The sequence below is a fragment of the Pollachius pollachius genome (genome assembly GCF_949987615.1).
Source record: "Pollachius pollachius genome assembly, chromosome: 17".
Lineage (NCBI taxonomy): Eukaryota > Metazoa > Chordata > Actinopteri > Gadiformes > Gadidae > Pollachius > Pollachius pollachius.
In genome coordinates this window covers 9,224,161-9,240,224 of record NC_136950.1, presented here as the reverse complement: position 1 = coordinate 9,240,224, position 16,064 = coordinate 9,224,161, and the positions used below count along the sequence as shown (strand labels likewise).

At 46.5% G+C, this 16,064-nt stretch overlaps 1 protein-coding gene across 2 annotated transcripts; it reads left to right on the top strand.

Annotated features, from left to right (window-relative positions):
* The first annotated feature begins 296 nt into the window (after positions 1 to 296).
* Positions 297 to 15,634, top strand: LOC307088759 (uncharacterized protein). 2 transcript variants are annotated; one of them, XM_079754745.1, is made up of 11 exons: positions 297 to 597; positions 943 to 1,186; positions 1,454 to 1,975; positions 2,191 to 2,463; positions 2,964 to 3,551; positions 3,885 to 3,949; positions 4,308 to 4,414; positions 5,090 to 5,233; positions 7,580 to 7,711; positions 12,467 to 12,736; positions 15,204 to 15,634. In XM_079754745.1, exons 2-11 carry the CDS (start codon positions 1,047 to 1,049, stop codon positions 15,408 to 15,410), a joined length of 2,448 nt encoding a protein of 815 aa, XP_079610871.1. In that variant the 5' UTR covers positions 297 to 597; positions 943 to 1,046; the 3' UTR covers positions 15,411 to 15,634. The 2 variants fall into 2 exon arrangements, with proteins under 2 accessions (XP_079610871.1, XP_079610870.1); XM_079754744.1 differs by having other exon boundaries at positions 915 to 1,186.
* Positions 15,635 to 16,064: the final 430 nt, after the last annotated feature.

Here is a 16,064-nt window from a genome sequence, read left to right as displayed (position 1 = left end):
TCGGTGGTAATAATACCTGCTGGGAATACTTTTGCTCTCAAGGTTTTGTGTATTGACACAAATCTCACTGCTAGTTCTATTACTACAACGTAATACTGTAACAAAAATAAAACATAATCAAACTTTTATTGATAATAATACCCTATTTCGACTCGAGTTAAATTCAAATTAGCATGGACCAATAATGGAGGAAGGTGTTAACGTGGTTCCTTGAACGCCTCATTGGTGAGAATTGGATATTTACGAGTTCCCCTAAATGCAGCATCGCGCTGGGCGTAAACGAATGTGACGTCGCTTTTACAAAATGCGGATCCGATTTCACACTCGACCTGCAATGGTTTAGCTTTGGTAATATCTCGTATTATACACAACGCACTTCATATTTATAACTTAGAGCCGTCTGAGCTTGATGCATTAAATGATAACGGGTACCCGACGCGGAAAATAAGCAGTTTAATAACATAGTTAATAATACAGGGGAACCACTAGCTGTAGCTAGCAGGCTAATCCTGTTGTACACGAGAAAAGGAAAGTGAAACAGAAATCGCCTTGCACTGGACTCCCCGGACACGTACTGCAGTGACACCTGTACATCAGGTTTGTGAGCACATCTTTTAAGTCATTCGCCTGATATCTGACCTCAATTTAAAGTAGAATAATGTGATGCCGTGCCCGAATGAATGATCAACTCGTCATGTGGTGGTTCTAATTATTAGCTGTAAAGTTATAGCATTAACATACTTGAGATACAGGTGCATGCAAAACCTCAATCATGCATGGCGTTTCATTTCTGGTTCTACCAGGGAATAACAAACATTAGACTTGACATGAACCCGTGGTCGACGTAGAAGGCACAAAATGGTGAACTTTGTATCCTACTTGGTAGTTATCAACTTTATATTGTCATGATCCAGGGGTATTCAGAGGAATGCACTTCTTCAGTTCGGGCTGTAGTTAAGTTGGAGAACCGTCCAGATGATCCTCGGGGTCACCGGACTCGGGCTGTAGATCCGGTGGACTCCCACACCTCGGGGCTTTTTAATACGATGGGGAGCTGTTGTTGTCATGCCGAGGCTCCCTGCGCATCCCTGGAGGAGAAGAGCGGATTGTTGGCTGGAAAGACCGCCGCGCCCCCCGAAACGGGGATAGAAGGTGCTTTCCCGGACAGCCCGACATCTGATGGGAGGTAAATGTATAAATATGAGTTTAACATAGGATTGTTTACCTGTGTGTTTACCTGGGAATAAAATGCTGAAATACATATGTAAATTGAAAATGTATTCACATGACATCACATTTTGGTATGGTTTTAAATGTACAACAATTCCATGTTGGGTCTATATTGAACCTTTAATATATACAGTGTCCGATCTCATGTTCAGAGGTAAGCTACATCTCTTGATGCTCTAAGACTGAAGGTGTGTGCGTGTGTGTGTGTGTGTGGGCTCTGCAGGAAAGCCAGCATGGATGAGATCAGAGAGGGGGAGATGAAGGAGGAGCAGATCAAAGCGGAGGAGAAGACGTCAGTGACGGCGCAGGTGAGACAGGGAGAAAACACTCCCAGCATGCGGCAGGAGAACGGCGTGGTCCAGAAGGAGAGCGTGTGTACGGAAGCTGTGGCTCCTCCCCCCCGACATCAGAGCAGCGCCGGTGGACCCCCGGACCCCCAGCTCCAGCCGCTGCCCGCCGCTGAAGCCCCAGATGTGGCGGTGACGGCAACAGTCGTCGTGGCAACGCCAGAGAAGCAAACAACAGCAGCGGTGGCGGAGGAGAGATGTCCCCCGCTCAGCGCGTCACAGGAAGTCACCGACGCACACTGTGAAGGAGAGCGGCGGAACTCGCCGGAAGGTCTCCGGAAGGAAGAATCGCCAAAGTCCCTGCTTCCTACTCTGGGGGGCTTCTCCCCCCAGAAGATCTCAAACACACGCTTGCTCTCCCAGCCGCCTCCGTTCTCTCCCCAAACTCCAACCACCCGGTGAGTCATGTGACAGGAAGCAGAGCCCAGGTTAACCCACCAGTCCCGACATATAGATCACTCTCTTTGCTACTTATTTTAATTATTTGTTTTGTCTTTGGTAAGTTTGTATCTTCTCTCTCTCTCTCTCTCTCTTCCTGTCTGTCACCAGGTGTGCTGGCATGATGGACAGGTAAATTAATATTCTGTTGTTTCTTCTTCCTTCTCACCTCCAGGCCTGTGATACCAGAGGGGGATTTGGAGGAGGGCAGCTCCTCCCCAGACCTCCAGGTCTGTTCCCTGGAGCCCCAGGTCGGTGGGGAGGTGCCCGTCGGCAGAGTTGTGGAGCAGATCCATTCCCCGGACCTCCAGGTCTGTGGTGAAGGGCCCAGCTGCACTGTTCAAGGGCTCAGCAATACTGTTCATGACAGTCCCCTGAGTCCCCACTCTACTGGGCCCAGTGACGTCCTGGGTCCAGAGACCGACTGCCCTGTGGACAGCAGGCAGAGGTGAGCTGCTTCACACTCATACTCCCAGAGCAATGCTTGTGTACAGAGTGTTTGTCATGTCTGTTGCTAGTTCCCCTGTGACCACCAGTGGGCACTAAGCCACCACAGTGTAAGTCCCATTACCTGTCCTTTATGTTTACAACTTGCAGAGCTAGGGAGTTTTCCAACTGTGCTCCAAAAAAATCTTACATAAACATTTAGCAGTTTTTTATAGGTTTTATATTTTTTTTAGCAGGAAGTCACTTATATGTGAGGGTAAGAACTAGCAAGTAAAGTATACGATCATAATTTGAGTAGCTCCAAAAAAAGTAAGTTCCAAACAAGTCAATCGGACAGAGAGTAGATATCGGATTTAGAAATAACAGGTTAGTGTTGTGAGTGAGTGCTTTTCCAAACGGTGTTGCTAAACACAGTTGATTTCAAGACTAAGAAGCAAATAAAAATCAGCAAAACAAATGTAAACCGTTGATGTTGGGCTGGCTGCCTGGTGTCTTTGACAGGGAACCAACTCCTATGGAGGAAGAGCTCCACTCGGACCCCCCGACGGGGTTGAGGACCCCCCCGACGGAGCTGAGAACCCCCCCGTCGGAGCTCAGGGACCCCCCGTTGGAGCTCAGGGACCCCCCGACGGAGCTCAGGGCCCCCCCGACGGAGCTCAGGGCCCCCCCGACGGAGCTCAGGGCCCCCCCGACGGAGCTCAGGGCCCCCCCGTCGGAGCTCAGGGACCCCAACGAGACCCTGGAGAAGCCGCTGGAGGATGGACCCAGGACCCTGGTCACCAGTTCTTTGGGGAGCTGGCTCTTGTGCGACCCCCTCCCCCTGAGGGTGAACCAGGATCAGCAGGAAGTGGGCGATGTACAACAGGAAGCAGTTTGGAAAGGAGGCGGCCAGGAGGAGGAGGGGGCCGCCGGCCGGGTGAGGGGCGCTTCCATTGAGCCGATGGAGACAAGTGTCGGAGGAGAGGGGAAGGAGACCCCTACTGCTGCTGGGGGGGATGAGGAAGAAGAAATGGATGATGAAAACGAGGAGGAGAAGGAGGAGGAGGAGGAGTGGAGGAAGGGGGTGCCAATGGTGGACCAGGGAGAAAGGTAAGCTTGATGTTTTTCTACTTTAGTGAAGCGATGAGCTTGTTAGACAGGTTAGAACACCGCTCTTCCCATGAGTATTCAGTGTCTGGCAGAACAGGAAGGCATGATATGTTTAATACACATAAGGAATGGGTAGAACACTCTTAACACATACATGGATAGAAGTGTAAAATACGTATATAGCTGCATTTAAGGTCTTTCAAACTTTTCCTGCGAAGCTGCATGTTTTGAGGGTTGTGTGACTTTCATTCAACTACCTGTGTTCATCAGGGCTTGTAGATGTGAGTCTCTGTTTTATGATTGAGGAAGACCTTGTCCTGTTTTTCCTCCTAGTGACGAAGACATTTATACAGCAAAGGAGGATATGTACTCATCGCCATCCTCTTCGGAAGTCACACGTTAGTAACCCTTGGCAGAATTTATGTCACAACATATAACATATTTGTAGATCTAACTTTATGACTACGTCTAGCACTGGCATTACTCTATGCTACACTTACTATGCTAAGCTTCTGTATGCTATACTAATATATGCTATGATGCTGTATGTTATGCTACTGTATGCTATGCTAGTCTATGCAATGCCACTACAAACTCTGCTACTGTAATCTATTCTTGTTTGTTATTTCTGCAATGCTAGTCTGTACTATTATAAGCTGATATTCAAAGCTATGCCACTGTATGCTATGCCCAGTTATGTAATGCTAGGTGATACTACCTATACTACCATGGACTAACTCCCATGTCTTGTCTCAGCTCTGAAGGTGGAGGAGAGCTGCAGTCTGGCCCCGATGGTGGACCTGCTGTCCTACAGCCAGCGGGAGTGGAGAGGAAACACTGCTAAGAGCGCCCTTATAAGGAAGGTCAGTAAGTTTCCTGATTCATTAATGCTAGGGATGCCAGGCGTTAGTTTGAGCTAGCCACGCTAAAGGCTAGAGTGAAGTAAGTAAAACTTATAAGAGCTAGTCTCTGCAAATGCTTGCTCGGCCTCGCTAAGTTAAATGCGGGTTAGACCATCTTAAGTAAATGCTAGTTAGTCCTAGCCACAGTGATGGCTAGTTAGACTAAGTTGCAGTAAAGACTTGTTTGAGCTAGCTTCATTTAGATGCACTAGCCTAACATTTGTAAGAGCTAACGACAGTTGACTCTTGAAGGTCTTTTAAGTTTGGAAAGGGTTTCTCTAGTTAAATCACAGTTGTGTTTCCATTACATATTAAGGACAACACTGTGGTCCGTTAGTCCAAAGTCCAGTCGTTGGACTAAAGGTGGCTTTGAACTGGTTAGTTGACTAGATACGATTTGGATCTATAAAATCCTGTTTTATAGACTTTTATAGAGACTGCTTTGGTTATAACTTTATTTCAACTTTAACGCGGTTCTGTTGTTGTTGTCACTGTTCATTTGAAGACCTTGTACAAAAGAATGCGTTGCTCCCCACTATATGAGTGTCTGCGTGTTGCAATGCTGTTGTCATAGTGATCCCGGTGGGTAGTGTCGTAGTGCTGGTGATCCTGACCTGTGATGGGGCTTTGATGCAGGGCTACCAGCAGATGATGGAGTGGTTTGGCGGTGTGCGCCGTGTGCGGGGGGACAACTACTGTGCCCTGAGGGCCACCCTCTTCCAGGTCCTCTCCCAGACCACCCAGTCCCCCGCCTGGCTCCAGCAAGATCACTTCACCATGGTAACCGCACAGTGACTGACACAACCAGAGTTACTGGAGCTAACTGTTTTGTTTTTGTATTTTGCTGGGTAGAAAAAAGCGTGTTGAGATAATGGATGTTAACCGATGACCGTTTGACCGATGGTTGACCGTATCAACGTTAACCGATCAATCTTGTCGCTTGTCGGTTAAAAAATAAATCGGGGTCAGTGTGGACTGTGGAGTTAGCCTGGTCCTACCAGACTCTCGTACTTAATTTCATTTGTACAGAGAGTCTGGACCTACTCAATTGACAAACGTAAACTCACTTGAAGGCGGGTGTCTGTTTAAAACTATTGGAGCTGCCAAGTGCCACTCTGGATCTGCCATAACCAATCGCTAACGTTTGGCCGGGAATAGACCTCTGAAGAATAAGTCCCGCCTCCGAAACTCTTGGTTCCATGTTTAAATGTCTATGGAAAATAACATGGGCGTTTTGAATGATCGTACGTGACGAACTCTGTAGGTGGCGAAGAAGTAAAAGCTGCTCAGGTTTTGAACTACACACTTTTTCCATTTAGATTCCACTTGGGTTTTGGATTGTTGAGGCCGTTAAAGTAGTTAACTATTATTAATGCTAACCGGGAGCTAGTTCTGGTCTGCGCAGACTTTATACGTCATACTTGTTAGGGAGGCGGGAGTTGCTCGCAACCATTCAAAACCTAACGTGATTGTCATCTCACGCGTGAATGTACGAGCAGTGATGGTGCCACCTCCTCCGTAGGCGGGCTCTGGTGCCATTTCGGTGAAGACAAACTATGAAACATTGCCGTTGCTATGCAACCTTGACTGGGAGAGTCATGACGTCCTAAGTCGGCGCAGATCTTCCTTAGCATAATGCTTCTTCATAATAGTTAACTACTTTAACGGCAACAACAATCCAAAACCCAAGTGGAATCTAGATGGAAAAAGTGTGTAGTTCAAAACCTGAGCAGCTTTTACTTCTTCGCCACCTACAGAGTTTCTCACGTACGATCATTCAAAACGCGCATGTTATTTTCCACAGACATTTAAACATGGGAACAAGAGCCTCGGAGGCGAGACTTATTCTTCAGAGGTCTATCACGTTGCGCGCAGGCTGTAAACAAGCCAATCACCGTGCGTGAAGATGTCCGTCAGCGAGAGCTGACTTTAACGTCATTGATCTCAGCCACTCCCTCTGTTCGCTGATTGGACGCAGAAAATTTAGACGGAGAAAACCCACTAACATACCGCAGACCCAGTACTGAAGGGAAATACAAATTGAGCGGAAGTACTTAGGCGGGCGGAGCCAGGCTACTGTGGAGTGTGTTTTGGTTTCACTTCACACAAAAAGAAGATCAGATGAGGTGACTTATTGGAAGTTGGACGAACACCAACTTCCAATAAGTCGGTCTCTCTAGCCCACTGTTTTATTTCTCCTCAAGTCTTAATTATTCCCGCATGCGAGCGGCGGAGAATATGATCTGTGAATTATCATGGACAGTAGACTAAACGCTATAAGACTACAGTTAGCCATCTCATTCCAAGATCTTTTTGTGTGAAGTGAAAAATGGTGTCAACTGAGCTCCTAACGCTGCCCTCTTCCGATTGGCCCCTGGTGAATCCCGCGCAGGGTCTCAACCAGGTCCACGCCATCTCAGACCATTGTGGGCGTTTGAGCCCGCTCTCTACACACGGCCAACTTGCAGTAAGCACGCCTCGTGTTTCAATTCAACACAGGTCGTGCCGCGGTTAGAGCCATTGCCTCTCACTCAGAGTGTGTGTGTGTGAGTCGGAGGCAGAACGGGAGAGAGATAAGCAGAGTTACGAAATAGCAGGCAGCTGGCGCGGCTCGAAATGGCTGTTATTTCAAATAGCACATTTTAATCTGATCGGTTAACCGGTTTCAACCGGTTAATGTGGCTCGGTGGTCGGTCAAGAATATTTTACATTTTCGCCATCCTTAGTTGAGTTGGTGATGATGCATATTGTTTCAGAGGTGAAGAACACATGACAGTGTTCTCTGGTTCCAGTGTCACCTGGTTCCATCGGACACTGGTACCAGTGGGCCTGGGTCCAGTGGTCCTGCTACCAGTGGCCTCTGGTTCTAGTGGTCCTCTGGTTCTAGTGGTCCTGGGTCCAGCGGTGCTACCAGTGGCCTCTGGTTCTAGTGGTCCTGGGTCCGGTTGTCCTTGATTCATTGGCCCCTGGCCTTGTGTCCCCTGGTTCATTGGCCCCTGGCCCTGTTTCCCCTGGTTCATTGGCCCCTGGCCCTGTGTCCCCTGGTTCATTGGCCCCTGGCCCTGTGGCCCCTGGTTCATTGGCCCCTGGTTCATTGGCCCCTGGTGTGATGCTCTGTGTGGACAGTTGCCTGGGGAGCTGGAGGACCCTGACGGACTACTCAGCCAGTGGTCGTTTCCCGGGGAGTACCAGTCAGGAGACGGGCAAAGCGACGTGACCCAACGACTTAAAGGATACATTGAACTCCTCAGGAATACGGTATGACACACTACAGTTATGTTATAATGAGGGCTGTTGATCTATTCAACTTTATCTGATTAATCACATCATAATCACAAAACATGAACATTTGCTGGGAAAGCCCTCGCATGGAGATATTTACATTCAAAACACAGATATTTTGCCAGACGAGTAAGGCATTGAATATAATTAGCTGAACTGCACCTCTTGTATATCGCAACTGTGACCTTTGGTCTAAATTAGCCTTTGCAATGATTGCCCTTTTCCACAGGGGAGCCTTATCTAGCTCACCACCAGTGAGACAAGGCTTTTATCTACCCTATGAGGGGTTACACATGTCAAAGTGGTGAATGTAGCCAAAGTTCTGTCCATTTTTCAAATTACCTGGAAAGGATGCTAGTTAGCAGGCAGACTCCATAGTGGCCGTGCAGCCCCAACGTCGGTTTGGACGCGCGGCTTCGCTCACTCCGTACAGAGCTTCCCTTTTCAGAGGTAGGCGAAAAATCGCTGTATAACAAGCGTGAAGATCGCGATGGCGTCACTTATGGTTAGTGCCAGCTCGCGGAGCTCACACACTTGGACTATAAATCAGGTTTGACTCCCAAGCAATCGCTCGCTCTCGCATGGGAAGCCCAACGGCAAAGACACACAGCCCAAACACCACACAGGAAACCACTCCAAACCAGTAGGTAATTTCCCCACAAGAGAATTAGGACATTAGGTATAAAAGGAGGAAGTGCTTTCATTTAAAAACATACAAAGAAAACAGCCCCAGACAACTCAAATATACTGACTCAAGAAGTGTTTAGTTTAACTGTACTTGAGAGCTGGGCCAGCAGGTCAAAGTGAAAGTGCGATCTTTAACCTCTCCTGCTGTGGTCACCGGTCCTGGCTTCGTTAGGGCCCTGACACAGCGCTGGCCTCTGATTGGTTCAATATGGAGCCTCTTCCTGTCAGGCTATTAATACTACAGTCACAGGAGCCTGACTCGTTACTCACATTCACAATACTGTTTAATCCTGACTCTGTACTTACAGTCACATTACTGTTTAATCCTGGCTAGTTACTCACAGTCACATTTCTGTATAATAATTACTAGTTGCATTCACAATACTGTATAATCCTGACTAGTTACTTTCACAATACAATGCACAATACAACAATACAATGCAAGGCAATCAAAAATGCTGAGAAATAGACATAATGGGAGAACATGAGCTAAAGTGCATCAAGGCTGTATTTTATTGCACATGAAATGTATGTTGAAAATAATAAGATATTGTTGATTGAAATTGAAATAGAAATATTGAACAAACATTGAATATGTATGTTAAGTGGGTATGATCTAGAGTGTCTTCAGAGGGACCCCAGCACAGAGGGGAGCACAAAGGTGCTACACTTAAAAGAACCCTAAAGAATTGTTTTTTTTGTTTTAAACATGGTACTAGGTCTTACATGAACTTCAACACAGTAATATACATTTGATCACTGTAACTGAAATAAGACCATTCTTTAGAGCAAACGGGTAAATTCAGATGTTTTTGCCGTCTACGCCAAACGTTCCTCTCAGCACCTAACGCAGCTAACTGTCTTATCGAGTCTCCTCGAGTCACCTGAGCATCGGTGGACCGTGGCATCAGTCGGGGCGAGGACACTTGTAGCATAACGCAGAGGTGTGCGGCTCATTTTATACACCTCCGTCAAGATAACACTCAACGGTACTGCAAAAAGTATCAAAGGTTGCCGTGGTTTGTAACCGTGGGGATAACAAGCCCCCCTCCATCCTAATACTTAAAAAACATCCTAGCGTTCCAGCTGAAACAGGGGGCTCACTTACACTTTAATGCTGAGCTGTTTGGTGTGAGCAACAGTGGTTTAACTGAGGGGCCCAGGCCGGCCTTTATAGCTCCTTTAGGCCCAGGCCAGGACTCTCAAGCGGCCCCATGTGTTTTGCCTCAAACCAGCCCAGCCAGTCTGTCGTCATTAAAACCAGAATGATTTGCCGCTGTTGGCTTGTAGAGACCCTCAACGCCTGAGCAACGTTTCACAGGAAGGGGTCCTGAGTTTGTCCTTTGGTCTCTGTGTAAGATGTTGTTGTTCTGGGTTGACCGTAGCATTGGGGGTTAGTTTTAGATGTTGTTGTTTTTGGTTGACTGTAATACTGGGGGATAGTTTTAGATGATTTCCTGGGTTGAGTAACGCTGCGGGTTAGTTTTAGATGTTTCCTGTGTTGACTATCACTGGGTGTTAGTTTTAAATGTTAGGGGTGTGACGATTCACTCAGCTCACAATTCGATACGATACACGATATTGGGTTCATGATTTGATATTATAACGATATTTTGAACAAAACTTGAATGAAGAAAATGTATGACTGAAAAAATATTGTTTATTTTAAAGATACAAAATATGCAAAACAATGCCATTTGCCCTATATTTCCATTTCTTATGAAACTGTAAACAAGATGTGTTATAGTAACATGGTATAGACTAATCATCTTGTCATGAATGGAAATAAACAAAAAGTTTTTCTTAGTCTATCAATTTTTAAGTGCATACTTATGTCCATAAATAAAGTATGGAAAAAATAATAATTATATCGCAAACCATTTTTTGGCCTCAACAACGCATTTCATCATGTTTTAATATCACGATATTTTATGGCACGAAATATCGTCACACCCCTATTAGATGTTGTTCTGGGTTGACTAACACTGGGGGTTAGTTTTAGATGTTGTTCTGGGTTGACTGTAACACTGGGGGTTAGTTTTAGATGTTGTTCTTAGTTGACTAACGCTGGGGGTTAGTTTTAGATGTTGTTCTTGGTTGACTAACGCTGGGGGTTAGTTTTAGATGTTGTTCTTAGTTGACTAACGCTGGGGGTTAGTTTTAGATGTTGTTCTTAGTTGACTAAAACTGGGGGTTAGTTTTAGAGTGTTCTTAGTTGACTAATGCTGGGGGTTAGTTTTAGAGTCTGTTCTTAGTTGACTAATGCTGGGGGTTAGTTTTAGATGTTGTTCTGGGTTGACTGTAACACTGGGGGTTAGTTTTAGATGTTGTTCTGGGTTGACTAATGCTGGGGGTTAGTTTTAGAGTGTTCTTAGTTGACTAATGCTGGGGGTTAGTTTTAGATGTTGTTCTGGGTTGACTAATGGTGGGGGTTAGTTTTAGAGTCTGTTCTTAGTTGACTAATGCTGGGGGTTAGTTTTAGATGTTGATCTGGGTTGACTAATGCTGGGGGTTAGTTTTAGATGTTGTTCTGGGTTGACTAATGCTGGGGGTTAGTTTTAGAGTCTGTTCTTAGTTGACTAATGCTGGGGGTTAGTTTTAGATGTTCTGGGTTGACTAACGCTGGGGGTTAGTTTTAGATGTTCTGGGTTGACTAACGCTGGGGGTTAGTTTTAGATGTTGTTCTTAGTTGACTAACACTGGGGGTTAGTTTTAGATGTTGTTCTGGGTTGACTAATGCTGGGGGTTAGTTTTAGAGTCTGTTCTTAGTTGACTAACGCTGGGGGTTAGTTTTAGATGTTGTTCTTGGTTGACTAACGCTGGGGGTTAGTTTTAGATGTTGTTCTTAGTTGACTAACACTGGGGGTTAGTTTTAGATGTTGTTCTGGGTTGACTAATGCTGGGGGTTAGTTTTAGATGTTGTTCTGGGTTGACTAATGCTGGGGGTTAGTTTTAGATGTTGTTCTGGGTTGACTAATGCTGGGGGTTAGTTTTAGATGTTCTGGGTTGACTAATGCTGGGGGTTAGTTTTAGATGTTCTTGGTTGACTAATGCTGGGGGTTAGTTTTAGAGTCTGTTCTTAGTTGACTAATGCTGGGGGTTAGTTTTAGAGTCTGTTCTTAGTTGACTAATGCTGGGGGTTAGTTTTAGAGTCTGTTCTTAGTTGACTAATGCTGGGGGTTAGTTTTAGATGTTGTTCTGGGTTGACTAATGCTGGGGGTTAGTTTTAGATGTTCTTGGTTGACTAATGCTGGGGGTTAGTTTTAGATGTTCTTGGTTGACTAACGCTGGGGGTTAGTTTTAGATGTTGTTCTTAGTTGACTAACACTGGGGGTTAGTTTTAGATGTTGTTCTGGGTTGACTAATGCTGGGGGTTAGTTTAAGATGTTCTGGGTTGACTAATGCTGGGGGTTAGTTTTAGATGTTCTTGGTTGACTAACGCTGGGGGTTAGTTTTAGATGTTGTTCTGGGTTGACTAACGCTGGGGGTTAGTTTTAGATGTTGTTCTTAGTTGACTAACACTGGGGGTTAGTTTTAGATGTTGTTCTGGGTTGACTGTAACACTGGGGGTTAGTTTTAGATGTTGTTCTGGGTTGACTGTAACACTGGGGTTTAGTTTTAGTTGTTGTTTTGGGTTGACTGTAACACTGGGGGTTAGTGTTAGATGTTTTCCTGTTTCAACTCCAGCACTAGTTAGTCTCAGATCTTGCGCTTCTATAAGTCATTCAGCCGACTCTTTCCTCCCAGGTGACCAGGTTACGCTGTGGGCAATGACGGCCTTCCCTCCGTACTGGAGCTACTTTAAACCTGCTTCTAGCAGACGTGCGCTAGGAATCAGACCCTGGATACTGTGTCGGTTGTGTCTCTTAGGGGTCCAAGTGCGTAAAGACAGTTCGATTTCCAGCCTCAACTTGAGAACATCACCCAGCTGATCAGAGCAGCGGAGGAGCGGAGGACTTACCGTCGTCTCTAGATGGTGTCCAACCCTCAACGACGCAATGGGTCACCTCCTGACCCCCCCCCCACTGACCTCTCCCCCTCCAGTGGGCGGCGGCGGCGGACTGCCCCACGGCAGAGGAGCGGCGGCGGCTGTGCGAGGGCGTGTTCCAGGGCGGGCGGGAGGAGCTGGGCCTGATGGAGGCCCTCAAGCTGCTGATGCTGGGCTGCGCCACCGCGCTGCACCGCAGCATGGAGCAGGGCCACGACGTCCCCGTGTTCTGCTGGCTGCTGTTCGCCCGCGACACCTCCCCCTGCCCGCGCACCTTCCTCACCAACCACCTGAGGCAGGTGGGCGTCAGCGGAGGCCTGGAGCAGGTGAGCCAATCACACGGTCCGCAACACAGTGACGCACCACATGACACTCGGGACCCAATTAGAGTCGGGCCTCATTAGGTCCCACCCAAGTACAGTGCTAATTAGTCAACAGTGTCCACCCAGGTGTATGATAGATGGAGTGATCAGCCTACCGCCTGGTACAGACCACTGGGTACTTGCTGGACTGTAGCGAGTGGCACTTTATATATATTTCATTTATTGTATATAATAATACATTAAAATATATGTTGATCATGTGATTAAATGGTATGTGTCACCATGGGCCCCTGGAATCCAGAAGCCAGCCTGTCCTCTAATATATGAAGGCAGGTCAACAGGACCTGTATTTGAAACCTCCTAAATGTGTTGCTGGTTACTGGCACACCCACCCTGCTGGTGTCCTGGTTAGAATACTTATTATGGGCTGCCTGTGTGTGTTGTTGTGTGTCTTCAGCTCTGCCCATCCCCAGCCGCTCCTTACTGACACAAACTACCTTTTATTTACCTTCTCTGATGTTTGGTTCACTTCTAGTGCACTGTGAAACTCAAGTCATGTGATCGTAGGGTGACCAACCCTGACCATCTCATGGTGGATCTCTTACTCAACACGATATGCTGGGTCTTAACTGTAAGCCTTCAAGACCCAGTAGATGGATAACATGGAAAGCAGTTTTGCATTACATGTCTTTATATATTTTTGTCCCGATGACGTTATGTTCAGTTCAGGCCCAAGGCCATTCTATTGTCTTTTCAAACAACAGTCATGCTTAATGTTCTTTAGCAGGAAGTTGGCAGTTTGAAAGGAAGGGATTAACGCGACAGAACATCTGCTGCTGCTGTTGTCGGTCCGTTGAGCGTAAAGAGCGTGCGACTCGCAACCGGTTCTTCGGGATAATTCCAGATGAAGCATACACTGGCATTCCACATGCGCCGTCGCATGCACACACTTGTCCGGAGCTGCTGCTGCTGCTGCAGGGAGCGTCGGACATAGTGGTCCGGTTAATTGTTGTTTTCATGTCTTCCCTGGTAGAGCTGGGGCCGGGTACAGCACTGGAGTACCTTTACTCCCACGGTTCTCATCTTCCACAGCAAATGCTATGTTACGTAGGCTAGAGTATGTGGAGTTTCTTTCATATTGCAGGGCTTGGGATTTGTTGAATCTCTTTCTAAAGGGAATGTTGGTTTTTACTTTGTTTGATTACTCTATGACCTAAAAGTACTTGAGTGAAACACTTGATTCACAAAAATCAATTCTCAGAGCTGCGTGTTCAGCTTTAGATGAGTTGCACATTCAGGCTTTGGTGACTGATACTTCTGCGCACCAACATTTTTCACTTGGGTAAAGGGGTTTCAGATGACTATTGGACGAAGTATTGCTTACCAAGGGGATTACTTTCATTGTAGTTGGCCAAATTCAGTGACTCACTGAGACAGTACGTTGAATATCCTGTTGCTGATCTCTTCCAGTAGTGTTTTATACTAATCCCTGAATACACAAACCATAGAAAAACAAACAAAAGGTACTAGTGGTAATTAGTTTCGCTATGTGTTAAGTTAAATAGAATCAAAACAAACAGAACCAAACAGAATGGTTGGAATCAAGAGCTCTCTACCATTTCAATGGTTTCTTTATTACATTTATTAGTAATCCTAGATAATTCAAAATCAAACATTTGATCATGCAACCCAGAACATTAAATATTGTAGAACCTTGACCCCTCCCTAACTCAAGCAACGTTACCTGATCGGTCTTCCTCATCGACATCTTGCTCTTTTTGGAGAAATAGTATAAAAACCTGTCTGAAAATGTGATCAGGATTTTTTTATTACATTGCTTATTACAGCGTTTGTTAACATTGCGATTATTTTACGATATATTATGAATACATTAGTTGGCTATGAACATCAATAGAGTATACATTGCAAATGTTTATTTCAACTGGTAAATCTATCCAACTTAACGTTAGCTAGTTGAATCTATTTTTTTCTTGTTCTCCGGTAACATACAGTAATCCTATCCTGTTTGTCACCCTGCTTGAGGGGAAAGGCTGTACTTCTGCTATTGTTCCTTTGGTTGTCATGACTAGGCTAATGGTTGGTGTCCTGTCATTGTTCCAGTTGCTGGTGCCAGGTTTAGTGGACCAGACAGCTTCGCAGAGGCATGTTACTGCGACTTCATGACATTTCATACAATTCTGACACAGTGGTGGAATTACTTCTTTTTTTTTCAATATATATAAAAGATTGTAAAAAAGCATTTTCCAACTAAATGAGCCAGTGAAATCTTGCAGCTTTATTGGTCAGATGGATGGGGGAGCCTTCTACGGTGTTTGGAGACACCATGTAACGCACTCGGAACGGAAATAAACGCTACATGGGTTGGGAGATCCAGGGACCCCCCCCCCCCGAGGAAGGGGGTACCTGCTTAGCTGTGGATCGACTGAAGGAGCTCTCCGTCCCCCTGCAGGTGGAGATGTTCCTGCTGGGATACGCCCTGCGCTGCACCATCCAGGTGTACCGCCTCTACATGAGCGGCACCGAGGAGTTCCTGACCTACTACCCCGACGACCACCGTGACGACTGGCCCGCCATCAGCCTGGTCACCGAGGACGACCGCCACTACAACGTGCCGGTCGTCACGGCGACAGCGGCACCAGAAGCAGCGTCCAGATGATAGGAAGAGGGGGTTTGGGGGGGGGGGAAGGTCTCCTCCTACCCGTCCACGTCCTCAGGTCCTTCCAGACTCTGGTGCCATATCTGACAAACGGTGTGTGTGTGTGTGTGTGTGTGTGTGTGTGTGTGTGTGTGTGTGTGTGTGTGTGTGTGTGTGTGTGTGTGTGTGTGTGTGTGTGTGTGTGTGTGTGTGTGTTCGTGTGTGTGTGTGTGTGTGTGTGTGTGTGTGTCAGAACTATAAGCACATGCTGGCCAACACCCAAAGCTATTTGTCCCCCCCTTCTTCTTTGCCAAATTGAAGGACGGTCTTCTGAATCAGGCCTCTGCCGCCACAGAAGTACTAAATAACAGCCACCATGGGGGGGGGGGTGCAGTGTCATCCACACTTGAGCCCCAGGCACAGACTTATGGTCTTGTCAGTCCTGTTTTTCTTTGTGTCGCACTAATGTTAAATCAAAGCTTTGGGATTAAGAAATCTGGGTGTGTTCAAACACCAGCTGTGTGTGTGTGTGTTTGAGAGTGTGATTGAGTGAGTGACAAACTGCCTTTTAACCAAGCTGTTCTTGGAGTGAGATGTGCCAACGTCCGACACACCAGCCTTCGGTCCTGCACTGCCGCGGCCCGGCTCAGTGGTTCCCCGCTTACGGACGCCTGG

What these genes read in the sequence shown, in the direction of transcription:
- LOC307088759 (XM_079754745.1), top strand. Translation starts at nt 1,047, where the DNA reads ATGGGGAGCTGTTGTTGTCATGCCGAGGCTCCCTGCGCATCCCTGGAG. An exon ending in CCTGTGGACAGCAGGCAGAG is followed by an intron (nt 2,464 to 2,963) that starts GTGAGCTGCTTC and finishes TGTCTTTGACAG; the next exon opens with GGAACCAACTCCTATGGAGG. An exon ending in AGCAAGATCACTTCACCATG is followed by an intron (nt 5,234 to 7,579) that starts GTAACCGCACAG and finishes CTGTGTGGACAG; the next exon opens with TTGCCTGGGGAGCTGGAGGA.